This window comes from Haemaphysalis longicornis, unplaced genomic scaffold, assembly GCF_048455015.1.
Source record: "Haemaphysalis longicornis isolate Haplotype H1 unplaced genomic scaffold, Haemaphysalis longicornis Haplotype H1 scaffold_2, whole genome shotgun sequence".
Taxonomy (NCBI): Eukaryota; Metazoa; Arthropoda; class Arachnida; order Ixodida; family Ixodidae; genus Haemaphysalis; species Haemaphysalis longicornis.
The window spans coordinates 263516342-263532568 of record NW_027526295.1 but is presented as its reverse complement, the minus strand read 5'-3'; the positions used below and the strand labels follow the sequence as shown (position 1 = coordinate 263532568).

At 51.2% G+C, this 16227-nt stretch overlaps 2 protein-coding genes across 2 annotated transcripts; both read left to right on the top strand.

Annotated features, from left to right (window-relative positions):
* Positions 1–5123: 5123 nt before the first annotated feature.
* LOC144167766 (uncharacterized) lies at positions 5124–9803 on the top strand. Its single transcript, XM_077696947.1, has 2 exons — positions 5124–5427; positions 9435–9803. Exons 1-2 carry the CDS (start codon positions 5209–5211, stop codon positions 9726–9728), a joined length of 513 nt encoding a protein of 170 aa, XP_077553073.1. The 5' UTR covers positions 5124–5208; the 3' UTR covers positions 9729–9803.
* A 1465-nt stretch (positions 9804–11268) lies between these two features.
* On the top strand, positions 11269–12951 carry LOC144167765 (calmodulin-like). The gene is made up of 3 exons (XM_077696946.1): positions 11269–11558; positions 12151–12255; positions 12758–12951. The coding sequence occupies exons 1-3, from the start codon at positions 11343–11345 to the stop codon at positions 12941–12943; spliced, it is 507 nt and encodes a 168-aa protein (XP_077553072.1). The 5' UTR covers positions 11269–11342; the 3' UTR covers positions 12944–12951.
* Positions 12952–16227: the final 3276 nt, after the last annotated feature.

The following is a 16227-nucleotide window of genomic DNA, read 5'->3' as shown; positions in this document are numbered from 1 at the left end:
TTGTCTCGGGCGACCATCTTCTGCACAGCCGAGGTGACCAGCTGTGCCCTGGAACATAGCTCCTTGGCGGCCTGGCGGAAGTCTACCCTGTGGTCCAGGATGAGCCCCAGGTAGCGCACCCTGGTCTTCCACTCGAGCTCCTCGCCGTCTATGTGGAGTTTCCTCGTCCGTCCTCGGGCGGCTGCGCTCGGGTGCACAAGCATGGCCTCTGTCTTTGCAGCCGACAGCTGCAGGCCGACACCTTCGAGCTTGTACCACACCACATCAATGGCTGCCTGCAGCTGCTGCATGACCGCCTTGCCGTCTCCTTTCGGTCCCAGCACTCACAGGGCAATGTCGTCGGCGTACACCGACATGTGTACCCTGTGCCCCCCCCCCTCTGGGCAGGCAGCCTGGCAGGGCTGCCATCACCAGGTTGAAGAGGAAGGGGCTGATGACGGAGCCCTGTGGGGTGCCGACATCCACTGGCCGAGGTGCCGACGAGACGTTCCCCACCTGCACCTGCGCCGTTCGGCCCGTCAGGAACGCCTCGACGAAGCCCCGCAGCTTCCCCGCAATGCCGGCTTTCTCCATGGCCAAGGAGATGGCGGGGCGCTGCAGGTTGTCGAAAGCGCCCTTCACATCGAGCAGCACCAGGGCAGCCACCTTCCTGGTGGCACGGGTGTGTTCCAGGGCCGCCACCACGTCAGTGATGGAGTCGGTCGCCGCTCGGTGCTTCCAAAATCCCGTGAGCTGCTCTGGGATCGCCTCTTCCTCCACCACTATGGCCTCCATCCTGCGCAGCGCCACCCGCTCCAGCAGCTTGCACCCGCAGGAGGTGAGGGCCACGGGGCGATATGCCGTGGCCGCCCAAAGGCCCTTCCCGGCCCTTCAAAGGCCCTTCTCCCAGATGCAGTTGTAGGCCACCAGGAGCTTGCCGAACCCCACCTCGTCCAGGTTGCGGATCATCTGGTAGGTGAGGCCGTCTGCCCCTGGAGCCGACTTGCGCTTGCAGCTTCGGAGGGAACTGCGGAGTTCGCCCTCCGTGATGGGGGCGTCGTTGAGCGGGTGACGTCCCTCGGGCTCCTCCAGCGCAGCCGCGGGACTTGGTTCCGTCCGGTGCTGTGGCAGGAAGTGATCCGCACAGAGTTCGGCCTGCTCCCCCAAGCTTGCCTGCTTGCGGATGGCCAGGGCGGCCAGGGGGTTGCGGTTTATCCGGGGCTTCAAGAGGGGGCGGAAGATGCCCCAGAGTCGACGGCAGCGCGGGTCTGCCTCTGAGCTGACACACAGCTCGGTCCACCGTTGCCGGTTGAGGCGGTGGGCATGTCGTGTCGGCAGGCAGCTTCTACGCGACGGTACTCCGTCCAGTCTGCCCTGTCCCCCGGGCGCTGCGCCCTCCACCCCGCCCAGTTCCGTACTGCCCGCAGCTGCAGCAGCTTCAGGTCTGGCATGGTGGTGCTCCCCTCGGCGACAGTGCAGCTCCGCGTGGCTCGCCTGGCGCAGCGAACCAAGCCCCGGAACATCTCTGCTCCCTCCCCCAGCTCCTCCTCAGCAAGGCAGCGCCGGAACTGGTCCCAGTGGGTGATGTGGTGCAGTGCGGGTCGTCTGGCCGGCTTCCCAGGTGGTGAAATGTGCAGTGGGTAATGGTCGGAGCCCCATGTGCTGGGCTCCCGCCTCCAGGTGGCCTCAACCCCGGCTGACACCAGGCTGAGGTCGATGGCAGTGGCAGTGCGACTGCCACGCCTAAAGGTGCACTCACCGGTGTTCAGCGCAGTGAGGTTGAGGTGCAGCATGGTGTCTGACAGCTGCTCTCCCCGCGTGTCGATCCTGCCATCTCCCCAAGCAGTGTGGTGGGCGTTGAAATCACCACAGAGGAGATGGCGGTCTGCTCATAGAGACACCAGCTGATCCAGGAGGCCCGAGTCCCAGCTCCGGCATGGACGCACATAGACACTGCACACAGGCATGTCACCACCCGTCCCTAGCAGTGTGGTGGGCGTTGAAATCACCTCAGAGGGGACTCTGAGCGTCCTCTACGCGCAATGGCGGAAGAATCAACATCACTTGGAACCGTCGCGGTCTTTACAGAGTTTGGAGTGTCAGCTCGCCATCCCGTGCATTCGTGAAGAGATTTACACAAAAGGCTGAAGCGAGAACGTTAGCACTTGAGCCCTTGGGCCGGTTGTACGGAGATTGTGTTTACGTGTTTATGGACAGATCTGTCGACAGAGAATTAAATGTTAACGCAGCTGCCTTTGTGATTCCCGGCAAGAACGTTTCCTGGGCGGCTCGCATTGACCATTTCACGTCGTCAACAACGGCAGTGTACTGCGATTGAAACGGCCCTAAAAAAATCAAATCGTTGGGGATGCGGCGTGCGCTAATTCTTACGGATTACAAGTCAGCCCTACAACTTTTGCAGTTTGGATTTTCCGCAGAAAAATTTGCAGAGGCTCTTTGCGTTTCCTTCAGCAACTAAATGAAAACGGACTTTGCGTTCGCTTCCAGCGGGTTCCTTCCCATGTCGCAGTGCTTGGAAACGAAGCCGCGGACAAGTTGGCCCGTGAAGCGACATCTTGTACTCTAGAGGAACGGCGAATTTTAAAAACCATCATTAAAGAACACTTCAGATCTCTTTGGCGACCACGACACCAACATTGTGTTACCAAAGGAATGAAGAGGGCAGAGGCATACTTACTGTTCCATATCCGGACCAACTCAGCGCGGACACCGGTGCGGCTCCTCACCTCTGAGTGCAACGCGTTGTGTAACAAGTGACATCGGAACAAGTGACATCGGAAGTGACATCGGAAGTGACCACCGAGAGCATGTGACGAAGCGGTTAGCTTTGTTAAAGAGCTTCGAAGGAGAACCGCTCCACACGCCTCAGGTTTTTAAGGAACACACGCCTCAGGAAATTCAGGGGAGAAATTGCCGGCATACCACGCAAGGCTAGGTCCTTACGTTAATAAGCATCAGCCCCCCCCCCCCTTCCACGTGTAGCATAGCGGCCGACGGTAATAAATTGCTCTGAAAACTTAATGCTGAGAAGATGTGGTGAGCTTGACCAGGAACAAAGCTGGGGAGGAAGAAGCACGGGTAGAAGCGAGCAAGTTTGTTGTACCCCCTCACCCATCCACTGCCAACCTTGACTGGCCGCGCTGGTTATCCCTGCAGAAATAATCTTTCGCTTACCGTGCCCAGTATCAGCCGCTAACGTTCGCGTTAATAGCTTTTACATCCTGTGAAATAACTTTCACTCTTTCGCGAATATTGGCCCTGTATGTCCAGTAGCCCGAGTGGAGAATTTTAGGCAGACGTGTGAGCGGACGAGTGGCAAAATGGCGCAAAAATAAAGAAAGAAAAAAGCCCGGACATACATAGCGTTCCTTGTAACTATATCACACACCTCATCAAACGCATTGCTAATCGTCGACAAGGACTGAAAGAAAACGACCTCGCGCGCCTCATGTAAGCCCTCCTAATTAGCCGCATCACATACGGAACTCCATATTTGGATCTCAAAAATAGTGAAATGCAAAAACTTGATATAATAATCCGGCAAGCCTATAAATTAGCACTCGGACTACCGGCGACAACTTCCACTGCCAAAGTACTACAGATGGGACTTCATAATACCTGGGACGAACTTCGAGAGGACCATCAAGTCAACCAGATTGAACGGCTCAAGCTCTCACACACTGGCTGTCACCTCCTCCGGCGCCTCGACTACCAACTACCTGCCAGCCAACGTATCCCTCTGGAACTACGCGATTGCATCTCCGTCGCCCGATACCCAAGAATATGCACCCCCTTCATAATCAGGGTCGCCGACAAGCCCGGATTCACATGCTTCGAAAGATTCTTCAAGTCAAGCCACGAGACATTCGCTACGTTGACGCCGCAAAATATGCCGATAAACCAGCCTTCGCAATTTCAACCGTAAACCACCGAGGAATTGAACTGACTTCCGCGACAGTAATTGGCAACGACTCCACAATTGCAGAAGAAATCGCGATAGCCCTCGCAGCCACTAGATCTCAAGACATTATCACCATAGTCACAGATTCGCAAGCTGCCTGTCGCCATACGCTGCCGGTCACACTGCTCCCAAAGGCCTCAGCATCCAACAATCCATCCCTAACCCTCCTTACCTCTACATTCTCTGGACCCTGGGACATGAGTGTCTGGAGGGGAATGAGGCGGCTCATGCTGCCGCACGCGCTCATATCTATCGGCCGCACCCCTCCAACACTCCAGCATCACCATCGAAAGCATACCATTCTGTACCTCAAAAATTCAAAGACATCCCGAACACTACCACCTCGAACGTCGAATCTTTCCCCCACCCCACGGCAAGTTGACTGAGGAAGGATCCACGCCATACCGCCACCTTCAAACCAACACCTACCCGCACGGCACCCTCCTCCACGCCATCCACCCCACCTCCTACTCCGCCACCTGCAAATACTGTCCCCAACCCTTCACACTCTACCATATGATGTGGGTGTGCTCCCACACACCATCCCTCCCCCCATACCCTCCCCCAACCATGAGAAGAGGGAACGCATGCTAGCCAGCCCGGACCCCGGCGATCAGCTTCGGCTGGTTGAAAGGGCCCGCCTGGCAGCGACCGCCCAGGGACTTATGGACTGAGAAGACCCCCCATTGCCACTACTCCTGAACTAATATAGAAATAAAGTTTATTCGTCCTCCTCCTACCGGGCATACATTGTCACTGCCCCCCCTCCCACCTCCCAGCAAAAAAGAAAAAAAGTCCACAGAGTTCTTGATCTTTTAAAATGATTTTCACAGTGAAGCCTTTTCATTTCAACTCATTTTCTGTGGTTAATGCTTCCCCTAAAAAAGGTGCATTTTCAGCGTAATGTAGCACGCAAAGAAACAACGGGTAGAGGAAAATGGGAGGGATGAGAGCTCAGTCTTTTTTCTTGCACTACCCATTGTACAAAGGTTACAGCGCAGCTACGACTAAAGTTTTGGTTTGCTGAGCGTGCGCTGTTTATCAAAGATATCGGTGCTGTTACATAACATATTAAATCAACGCCATTAAAAGAGGGAGCGGAGACCAATTGTCTACCCAATCCCCCATGCTCTCTCGGGAGGCTTCTTCAGCGAAGAAAAGGAAGACGCCGTGCGAAGCTGCCTCCCACAGGCGTTTCGGAGGCTGGTCGAGTCGCGTCGCCGAAGCAGCGTGCCCCACCGAGCCGCATGGACGACGTGGAGCGGCCGCAGTCGACGAGCCTGGAGCCGTCGTCCGCCGGCCAGGCGCAGCCGGGTGAGCGGAACCCGCTGAGCGAGGAGCAGATCAGCGAGTTCCGCGAAGCGTTCACGCTGTACGACAAGGAAGGCAGCGGATCCATTAGGGCCTCCGACCTGGGCACCGTCATGCGCTCGCTGGGCTACAACCCCACCGAGGCGCAGGTCAAGGTGCGCGCACAGTCGTCGCGGTGACTCTCCCCGTAGAGCTTGCACACTACGCGCTGCCTAATTTGTGGACCAGACGACATAATATTGCTGAGGTTTATTCAGTGGCCTAGGCAACATGCTTACGCTCTGTTTCGGGCTAGTGCTAAAAGTAGTACGGTTGTCGGCTTCCGTGGCGCGAACTCTGCGCCACGTTAGGTAGTGGCGCATTTGTGTAGTGTTTTTCTCTTTTTTTGCTGTAACCTGTTCTATTAAGTAATTTCTACGCATTATTTAAGTAAGTGAGTGTGGATTGGTATCTTTTAGGCTACTTTAGACGATTAAGGATCAACTATACCGTGATACGGTCCATGGTGTGGTCTACAGAATAAGGCTGCACATTATCCTTTGTTCATGATCATCATCCACTGGTCCACATAACAGGCACTGCCTTCCTACTAATACACACTAGAATAAAGTCTGGCGCCAGTGTCTGGGCGAACGGTGCTTCGACGAGCGTGCACCGTCGTGTACTGCGAAGAAGCGTTACATTTTACCTTGGCATGGCTCACCGACATGGTCAAAATTTGCCTGCGGCTGCCAAAACAGCCATTTTTCATAAAGCACTATTTGAAGATTTTCTGTAAGCACAAATGCGTTTCTCCTAAAAAACTTCTTCGTTGGGCATTTTCCAAATGCTCCATGCAATTTGAACAAGAACAAAAGTGTTTGGTTGCCCCCTGTTGTTGCCTTCGCTGCAAGGGGGCAGAGGAAGAAGGCATGCTGCAGTCCAGACCAAGTCGGAGAGGAACGGTTCCAGCTGCTATGGCGACGCCCATGACGACACGCGTTTGCAGCAACACATTTACCTCTTATATATATTAGTATAAAGCTCTATCCCCCCCCCCCTCCATCTTTTCTGACATAGGCGGTGGCAGCGTCCCAGCTGCCTACTTTGAAAAATGAAGCCGCTGTGCGTTGGAATGTGGCGTGAGAACGCCGTCACCCTCTAAGCTTGAACTTCGTGTCGCGTGTGTAACTTTGGCAGTGCACTGTCAAAAGGCAGAAATAATGCTTTTAAGCGGCGCTTCCGAAGGCGCGAGTATTCGCTATATGCGCGGATTGTTTGTCAGTCGGATAGGTGTAAAATACAGGCAATCATATTTGCGGCTGGAGCTGTATATGTCGCGCTATCTCTTAGGAGGGGAGAGGGCCTGTATCGGTAATTATAACTAAATCTCGTTTGGGCAAAAATGGTATTGGGTACCCCCTAGAGAAGGGAGTGTATGCAGGTTGGGTGCCCATGGGTCCAGCTAACGTGAGAGGCAACGCGCCAATGGGGTGCTAAAGAAACCAAATTTCCTCCAATCCAAGAGAGCCTCCGCGTCTGGAAAGCTTGTTCCCGAACTACGCCGGCGGGGTATGGCGGAGAAGAGATGAGCCGCAAGCCAGTTTCGGCTACCAATTCCTTTGCTGCTGCTACTTCCCGCTTTGTGCCAATACGGACCTGCGGATTGTGCAAGGTTCCGGAAAACAATATTTTAAAGGCTATGGTTGTTCACTGGTAGTTCGGCCTGCTACGCGTGTCTAAATCAAACGTCAATAACACATATAGGACCACAATTTCCAGGACAGAAAAAAAAAACAACGAATGTCTAGCTGATTCGCAGGCCCGACTGTTGCGGGTATACCTGTCCATCTTGTTAGCGAACGTGAATCGCCTCGGTGGTGGCTCTGACAGATTTGGATTGGCTCTGTAATTGGCTTGACTTATAACATTCCAGTGAATGTGAATAATGTGGAGCGCAGCGAAAAACGTCAGAAGTCTTTTCTTTTTTGGGCTACCTAAACACGAAAGTTTTTGGTTGTTTGTCCCTTGATTCAGCATTCCGGTCAATAGTTAAAGGAATCCTTGAAGGAGAAGTTAATATTTATTTATTTATTTATTTATTTATTCAAAAATACCCCTAAAGGCCCTCACTAGGAGGGTATTACATAGGGGGCAGGATACATTGAGAACGAAAAAAAAAGAATACTAGCAGCACGTTAATAGGCAAACAAATAAATACAAGTGGGTGTGAGGCAAAAAAAGAAAAAAAAAGAAACCAAGAAAGAAGGAAAACAAACAAAAAATCTTGAAGGAGCTCTAGAACCTATAAAAGCACTATTTAGTAAAGTTAACGTACGAAGTAAGTCTGTAAAAGTTCTTGGAATTTGGTCGGATCTGCAAAATTTACAATGTGAGATGGTAGGGCATTCCAATCCACAATTGTGCGAGGTATGAAGGATTGTGAATATTTGGAAGTATGGCATTTCACACGTGTCACTTTTAAGGCATGGTCCCGTCGGGGAAAGATGGTCGGTGTCGATGAAAAGAAATCAGGATGAAGAGAAGAGTGATGGTAGAGTTTATGAAACAATGATAAACGTGACAGTTTACGTCGATCTGATAGGATAGGTAAAGATGCGCGATGTTTTAGAGCCGTGACGCTGGTATGACGTGAATAATCTGAAAAGATGAAACGAACGGCACGATTTTGAAGGGATTCAATTTTGTCAACTAAGTATGCTTTGTCAGGGTCCCAAATGGCAGATGCGTACTCAATTTTAGGTCTGATGAGAGTTGTGTATGCAAGTTTGCGGAGGTTAGATGGAGCATGTTTTAGTCTGTGCTCTAAAAAACCCAATGAGCGGTTGGCGGATGCAAGAATGGTGTCGATATGATGATTCCATGTCAGGTCACAGTGCAGGTTAAGTCCCAGGTACTTGTAGGTGTCTGCTAGCTCAACAGTTGTGTTATTTAAGGAATAGGAAGTTTGAATGCGCGATGCGTGGTTTGTAAATGACATAAGTTTAGTTTTAGAATTATTCAACGACATTAACCAAGTGGAACACCAAGTAGATATAGAGTCAAGGTCAGTTTGGAGGGCCAGTTTGTCAGTAGAGCAGGTTATTGTACGGTAAATAACACAGTCATCATCTGTGTTATATAGCCAAAACTTAGCCAAACTTTTCCGTACCAATAAATCTGGAAACATGCTTCGTCCCTGTACACATTGTTGAGAAAAAAGGAAACATATTAGAGGAAAGTCATCAATGCGCAACTGTTATTCGCAGCTTTCTTTTAACTGAAAATATATGTGTGCTTGATATTCGCGACAGCAAATAAAAAGTGCATGTTGAGAACATTTTGTCCCGAAAGTACAAAAACAGCTCGCGCTAGCCTGGAACTTGAGGTAGTGTTCCAAGCTGAACAAAAGCTTCCATTAGATTGTGCGGGCAGCCGAACGCGGGGATATTGAATTGAATTTACAGACTTCCTCCGCATTTATCGTGGAAAGGAAGTGGGAGAGCACAAGAAGTGGGTAGGGGAGAGAAGAGAGACACTTACCTGGCAGGGTCGGCAGATGACTATCGTCTTTCATCGACATTTGCAGCGGAGTGAGCAGTTACGCGGCCAATCTTCTTACGTAAGCACAAATAAAAAAAACAATGTAGCGACAAGAAAACAAAATATTGCGCACTTTCTTTTCCCTCTTTGTTTAGCAGGACTACGTGAACATTTCTCGGCTCTGATCTGTCTGCTATTCTGACTAGTGAAACCAGCCGTTACAAACGACATTTACCTTACGCTGTACCCGCGAAAACACTTTTTAATTCTCGCACCCTTGTTTTACAAAATTAAGTTAGGAGAACAATCTGTAAAAATTTTACACGAATGTGAAAACAGGTCACATAAAGATCTTAATGGAGGAACTGCGTCGGTTGACCGCGATGAGAGACAACAGGCGGACCTATAAACAATCATGGGCAAACAAATACGAACACAAACGAACGAGTTATTGGCAGACTTGGAAAACCAAGTTCCCAACTTTGTTATTGTAATAGAGCCACGCGTCATCTTTACCTCCACGAAAAATCACGCTATTTATACTGGTTCGTATTTTTGTGGTCCCGTTCCTATCGTCCCTGACTGCATGTACTTGAATTAGGAAAAGGCTTATGCCTCGGGTTCCATCGTGCCCACGCAGGAGATCGTTGGCTCCGAGTCGCGGGATAACATCGACTTCCCCGAGTTCCTGACACTGATGGCCAAGGAGGAGTTCCGCCTAGGAGACGTGGACGAGCAGATCCGCGACGCCTTCAAGGTGTTCGACCGTAACGGCGATGGCTACGTGAGCTGCGCCGAGTTGCGTCACGTGATGACCACCATGGGCGAGAAGCTGACGCACGAGGAGGTCGACGAGATGATCCGTGAGGCCGACAAGGACGGAGACGGGCGCATCAACTACGACGAGTTCGTCGCCATGGTCACCTCCAAGTGACCATGGCCACCTCCTGGTGGCCTCGTGTACGCTTGGGAGCCAATAAACAACGCACGTCCATTCCCAGGTCGCTTGAGGACAGTTTTCGGGTGCACACACATGTTCACGCACTCTCAACCATGCGCGCGCATTTGCCGTGCAGCCGCCGTGGTTGGTTAGCTGCTCTCGTCGCACAGAATTTAATAATAAAGTGGGGGACTTGCCATGATACAATGCTGGGGGCTTCTCGCACAGTTAAATGGTTTCCAACGCCTAACATTCGCTTTGCCACTTGTATTGAAACTGGCACACAGCTCAGGACATGATTAGGACATGGGATGCAGGCGTTAGACTCATGTCCCGTGGCTGGCTAGTTGGGCAGCATCAAACAGACGTCCCTGCCCTAAAGCAAGTATACATTCCAGTGGGGACATTTCTTTTGCCGACACCCAAGGCCTTCGATGTGGCTGCAATCCTCTGTGCAGGTGAGATACGTATAAATGAACTTCGCGGGGGCACTTCTGATAATGCAAGAGAGCTTGCGAATCACTTCTCGCTGATTTTATGTCGTTAAGTTCTTTTTTTCCTATTCGCTTTGGCCTTCTACTCTTGCCTCTGCAAGGGCTGATCGTCCAGTTGTTAGGCCTACTTTCAGCCCTAACGTAGGTTGCCAAGCATCGCCAAACTATGGAACGTGAAGCTGCGGGCACTGGTTGATAACGCTAAACATCGAAGAGCAATGTCAGGTCCAACTTCGGGCGTGCGAATTTCTGCGCACCCTTGCTATGAGGTGCGCCAGTAGGCCCATACCGCATTTCAGCCACGTGACGGGTCGCACCCAGTGGGCATGTCAGGCCGACGCATACCCTCGTTCGAATAGAATGGGGAAAGAGAGAGAGAGAGAGAGAGAGAGAGAGAGAGAGAGAGAGAGAGAGAGAGAGAGAGAGAGAGAGAGAGAGAGAGAGAGAGAGAGAGAGAGAGAGAGAGAGAGAGAGAGAGAATTTATAACGACATGATTCGTGTCCACGAAACGGAAACGACGTGTGCTACCTGAAAAGGCTACTTCCAATATCTTTGGCCCCCCAAACACGATCAAGCACTTTCCGCCGGCAACTTCTTTCCGCGCTGCCACCTCAAAACAAACGCCCCAGCAGTGGACAGGCTGGTTGGCTAGTTGGTCCCCGCCGTGAAGATTTAAGACGAGGTGATTTTGAGGGCTTTAGGGCTGCAGCTAAATAAAGTACGTGGCTTCCTGGACTGAGGAGGCCATCCCATTCCGGGGACTAATAAGGTTAATAAATGAATGAGCGGCGGATGACGATCAATCGATGACATTTCGCCCTGCTCAGACAATCCTCATTTTCCTCTTTCTGCGGGATTTGAAAACATCCCCCAATATGGAGGTGGCGCGAATGGCGATGGCCGCAACAATGCTTTTTGCGGGGACAAATTGTCAAAGCAAAGATGCTGGACACAACGGCTTGTGCTGCTGTTTCTTCAGCCGAGAAAAACCGCGAAGATTACGCGTATTCGCCGTGTTTTTTTCTTTTTCTTTCCTCAACAGTGGGCTGTAGGTGGCAGCGCCGGCAGGTGTCGCTGCAGCGGTACCAGGCGGAGAGGCAGCGTGGGAGCGCGATGGCCGAGGAGGGCGACGACCAGTCCGTGCAAGCGGGACAGCAGAAGGAGGAGGAGCCGAAGCGAGACAAGCTCAACCTGAGCGATGAACGGGTGGCCGAGTTCAAGGAGGCGTTCGCCAAGTACGACACCGACGACAACGGCACCGTCGAGGCCTCCGAGCTGGGGCCCATCATGCGCTCGCTGGGCTACAAGCCGACCGAGACCGACCTCCAGGCATGTGGCGAGCTTCTCTGATATATATGGGGGAAGGATTCCCTGGGAACGAGTCTCTCTGAGCAGTCACTGCCACTGCCTTCATTGCGGCCATGATTCCTCCAGCCACTCTGGACTGGCTGCTGTGGGATTAAGAAAGAACGGGGAAGGACATGTAGTGAGGAATGAAAGGCGAGGTCTGAGGTCCTCATTTGAAATTTGTTTTGTCAGCTGGTGGGTACAGTGGAACTGCAGGATATGCTTCGTTCAGTGGCAAGCAACGTGAGGTACATTCAGGCTACATGCCGTTCAGATTTTATGCGCATAGGTGTTGTGCGTCTAGGTATGTGTCGCGTGGCAACGCAGGTAGCGTGCGTAATAATGTCTCTATTGGAGTGCCGAAAAATGGATGAGCTAGCGAACGGACCTCAGCAGCCACACGTGCGTGGTAGAATACAGTACTCCAGTTAACGTTTCTCAATCTGCATCCCAGATGCGATAGGAACGTGGCCGTGCTGAGTCTACAGAGATAGAACGTTGCTAGCTTCGGTAAAGTGCGGAATGCGGGTGTCTTGTTTTTAACACTTTGTAAATAGATCGTTTCTAATTGCAGGAAATCCTGGGACCAATCGACAAGCCACGCATCAGCTTTGGCGAGTTCCTGACCTTGATGACCAAGGACGTGCAAGCGATCAGCGCCGAAGAAGAGATACGTCAGGTGCGCACACGGAACAAAAAGGGAAGAGAAGAGAGATAGTGGGTAGCGCTGAGATCCATATCCAGCGCGGGATATTGTGTTCTATGGGCTTACTAGGAAGGCAAAATGAAGAGTGATGGACGACTAACCCACACGAGTACCAGAATGCATAAAAGGCACTGTTTAAGGATAATCCCCATAATAAGGCTTCACTGTTATCCGGGAAAGGGGCAGTTATTTGCGATATATATATCTTACCGAAGGAGGTATACGGCATACCATTAAAAATGGAGCAGTGTGGCGTCGGCGACAGGCTGCAAAACGTTTCTTATCCCGTCCTCTTGCCTTTCTTTGTTCCCGGGCTTCTGCGCCATATTTTATTTTTAGAAATGTTTCTGCCTTTATTCTCTCTCCCTCTGCGTGCGAACACGAGCACTAAAATGAGTGGCTGCGCCTGTGTAAGATCGCTCTATCTCTCTCTTACTCCCGCTCTCTTCAACGGCGCACGCATAACACCCTGCAGGCCTTCGAGGTGTTCGACCGAAACGGTGACGGCCTGGTCAGCTGCACCGAGCTCCGCCAGGCGATGACCACTCTGGGTCACAAACTGTCGCTCGACCTGGTCGAAGAGATGATTCGCGAGGCGGACAAGGACGGTGACGGCAAGATCAACTTCGAAGAGTTCGTCACCATGCTCACCTTGAAGTGACTGCGCACTCCTGGCAGCGGCAGCCACGGCCATTCTTGGCCTGGGCCAAGTCGAGGTCCGTCTGAAGGGCGACGCGCAACGTCCGAACCTTCGGGCGAATAAAATTTTCCCCATGAACGCGTGCCTGCGTTCATGAAGGGAGTCATTGAAAAGCGTTTTCGACTGACTAGAATCGCTGTTACGCTCCAAACCCACCCCCAAACGTTGCTCCCAAATCTTTTTTTCACACTCAAGCAGGGGCGTCGGAACAGGGAGTGCAGGGGGAGCGACGGCTCCCCCTGGTGTACAAATGGGGGAGCACAATTCCCCCTTCCAAAGGACATCCGTAGACTTCCGCTGATGCTTCGTCAAGCAGGAGTTCGCTGGCTAAAAGACCAACGATTCCGAAAATGGTGGCTTGCACAAATACAATAATTCTACAGTTCAACCTGCCATTTTCACACAATTGCGAACTTCGAGCGTGGGTGTCCGTCTCCTTCACTCGCTCCTAAATCACTGCTTATGTTGATTGATTGATTGTGGGGTTTAACGCGCCGACGCAACGCAGGCGATGAGGCGCGCCGTAGTGGAGGGCTCCGGATTAATTTTGACCACCTGGGGATCTTTATCGTGCGCCGAAATCTCGTACACACGGGCGTTTTTGCTTTTCGCCTCCATCAGAAAAGCGGCCGCCGCGGCCGGGAATCGAACCCGCGACCTCGTGCTCAGCAGCGCAACGCCTTAGCCACTGAGCCACCGCGGCGGGTCTGCTTATGTTTCACTTTAATGTAAATACGACTCCTCATAATGTCTATTAACTGTTAGCACTGGGGTACCCTCAGATGTACAGAGAATATTCAATTTGCTTTCGATGGTCTGGTTCTAACGCGGAGCGTAAGAAATTTTTTACTACTCTCCAGCATCTGGGATGTTGGATAAAAATTTGATCGAATTTGATTTGAATTTAGGTCGGTGATCAGGCTTATATATTTAGCCTGCACCTGCAATATTGCGCATGCGTGAGTCCTCAATGACAATTGATGATGATGATGATGATGTATGTATGTATGGTACAATTTGTTTGGCTCCCCCAGTCGAAAAATAGTTTCGACGCCTCTGCACTCAAGCGTACGCGAATCGTCGATCCTGTGAAATCGCCGTGACAATGTTGGAAGCCTCGCTTATTTTTTTTATAAGTCATTCGCACAAAGGTTGATGCGTAGTATAGGGAGGGGGCGACGCGAGTTTGAGGCGGTCTATCGTGAGGCCAATAACGTCACGCTTTGAGGTCTTAGGTCGTCAACTGGTAATCACCGCTTGACGTACCGTGAGTTCGAAGTGGCTTAGGATGTTGTTAGACTCAAAGGTAAGCTTCCCCAACGTCAAGGCTGTGTATAAGCCTAACAAACAAACTCATGTTGATTGGCCAGCGATGACGACAGCTGCTGTAAGAAGCTCACGACCCGATTCACTGCTTTCCATTTCACTTTAACGTTAACGTATACCTACCCACCATTCCCACGCACCAGCTCAAAGCGATGGGCCAGTTACAAGGACAGCAGCCGTGAGAAGCGCACTTCCAATTCACGGTGCACTTCACATTTGTCTGCGACGAACACGTACCAAGCCACAATTCAGGTCGATTGTCAAGTGATGATGACTGCCGCCACCACTGCAGCTCATGGCCGATACAGACACCTATGGCAGCGACGTCAACACACCCGTCCACACACATTGTTTCGCAACACGAGAAGGGGTGCTGCTCACGCACATAACACTTGAAAGCCTGGGTGCCCCGTGACATTTTAAATACTTATCTGTATCCAAACACTGTGTCTGACTCCAGGAAAGGCTCTTTCCAAACTCCACTCCGGAAGAATGGAGACCGGAATAGGCTATTAAAGCCGGAAAGGTCGTCACTACCCAGGTCACTTTAAAGAGGCGAAAATTTAAAGAACGGACTAAAAAGCACGAAAACAGGTTCCATTAATCCTGTTTTATTCGTGCTGTTTCGGAGATGCAGGTGGACAAACACCCGGAAACTTTGGCAAGAACGATCGTTGACAGTATGTTCTGGTCAAAAAATCTGGCAGAACCACTCCTCAACAACTTTGTTTCCTAATGTGTGACTGATTTACGCGGGAAAAGTGAACTCAATCCAACCGTCATTCTCCCCGTCCCCGCCTTTTTCTCCACTTCTGATAGATTTGGAGTTCAAATAGCCCTTTTCCGTTATACATACCATTGCCCACAAACTCCCTCTCGTCTCTCCAGTTCCTGTTCCCTCAACACCCTACACCATTGCCTGTTTGAAGATCAAATTGACGACCAACCTCGGGAAGCCAATTAGACGCATACCGACCTATGTTGCAGATTTACCACTTCCGGAAGTGAAATGACTCCTGATTCATGCCACTTTTTCGCGACCTCGGAATTGAATAGGAATGAAATGCCGACAATACTTAGAGGAATGAAATGGGAATGGAATTAGGCGCCTTTTGCCCGGAATGAAATGGGAATGAATTGTGCTGAGTTTTTAGACTAGCTATGTCGATCTTAAGCTTTGACTTACAGCCAAGCCGCGGCTCTTGAAACAGCAACACTGCAACTCAAGAGGCCAACCTCTCCCTTTAGTTCTTCGGCAGCTGCTGTGAACTCGCGGATGAAAGTTCCCAATGAATCCGCCTAAAAAGAAGCTCTGAGCAGGTAAAATGTTTCTGGCACCTAAGGTGCCCCAAAGCCACTGCTCCGCGCGACTACCATGGTATTCCGCAGCCGCGCAATGGCCAGAACTATAGAGAAGCAAGCGCGGCCGCTCTTCCCCGTCATGGAGATTCAAACCTCTGCTGCCGTGGATCTGATCTTACTGGGTAGCATAAATGAGCAATTTTTTTTGTAAATTCCCGTTGTCAGCCTTCAATAAAATAAAGCGTGATGCGCCGAAATAAAATACGACGTTTCGACGAATTGGGAGTGATGATGACACGGGCACACTCTCAAATTGCAGTGTGCATGCTCCCATTATTTCACAACATTGACACACTACGCAATGGTTGTATTTTTCACCTCTTCACGCTCCAGCATTGCAGCCTGGGAGTTCGCGTTGAATTTAGCATTTAAAAGTTTTGCTTCGCACACAGAACACGCACTATCAGGTGTGTGACGCGGACTGTTGGCAGGCGGTGCACTGGGAAGGACGGCACGCATGGGGGCCCTTTTAGGCGTGAGCCTCGCTCAAGCATTACATGGTTCAGGTGGAGAAAAATGCACTGTTTCCGTATCTGCGCGGCGCCGGAAACGTGGGC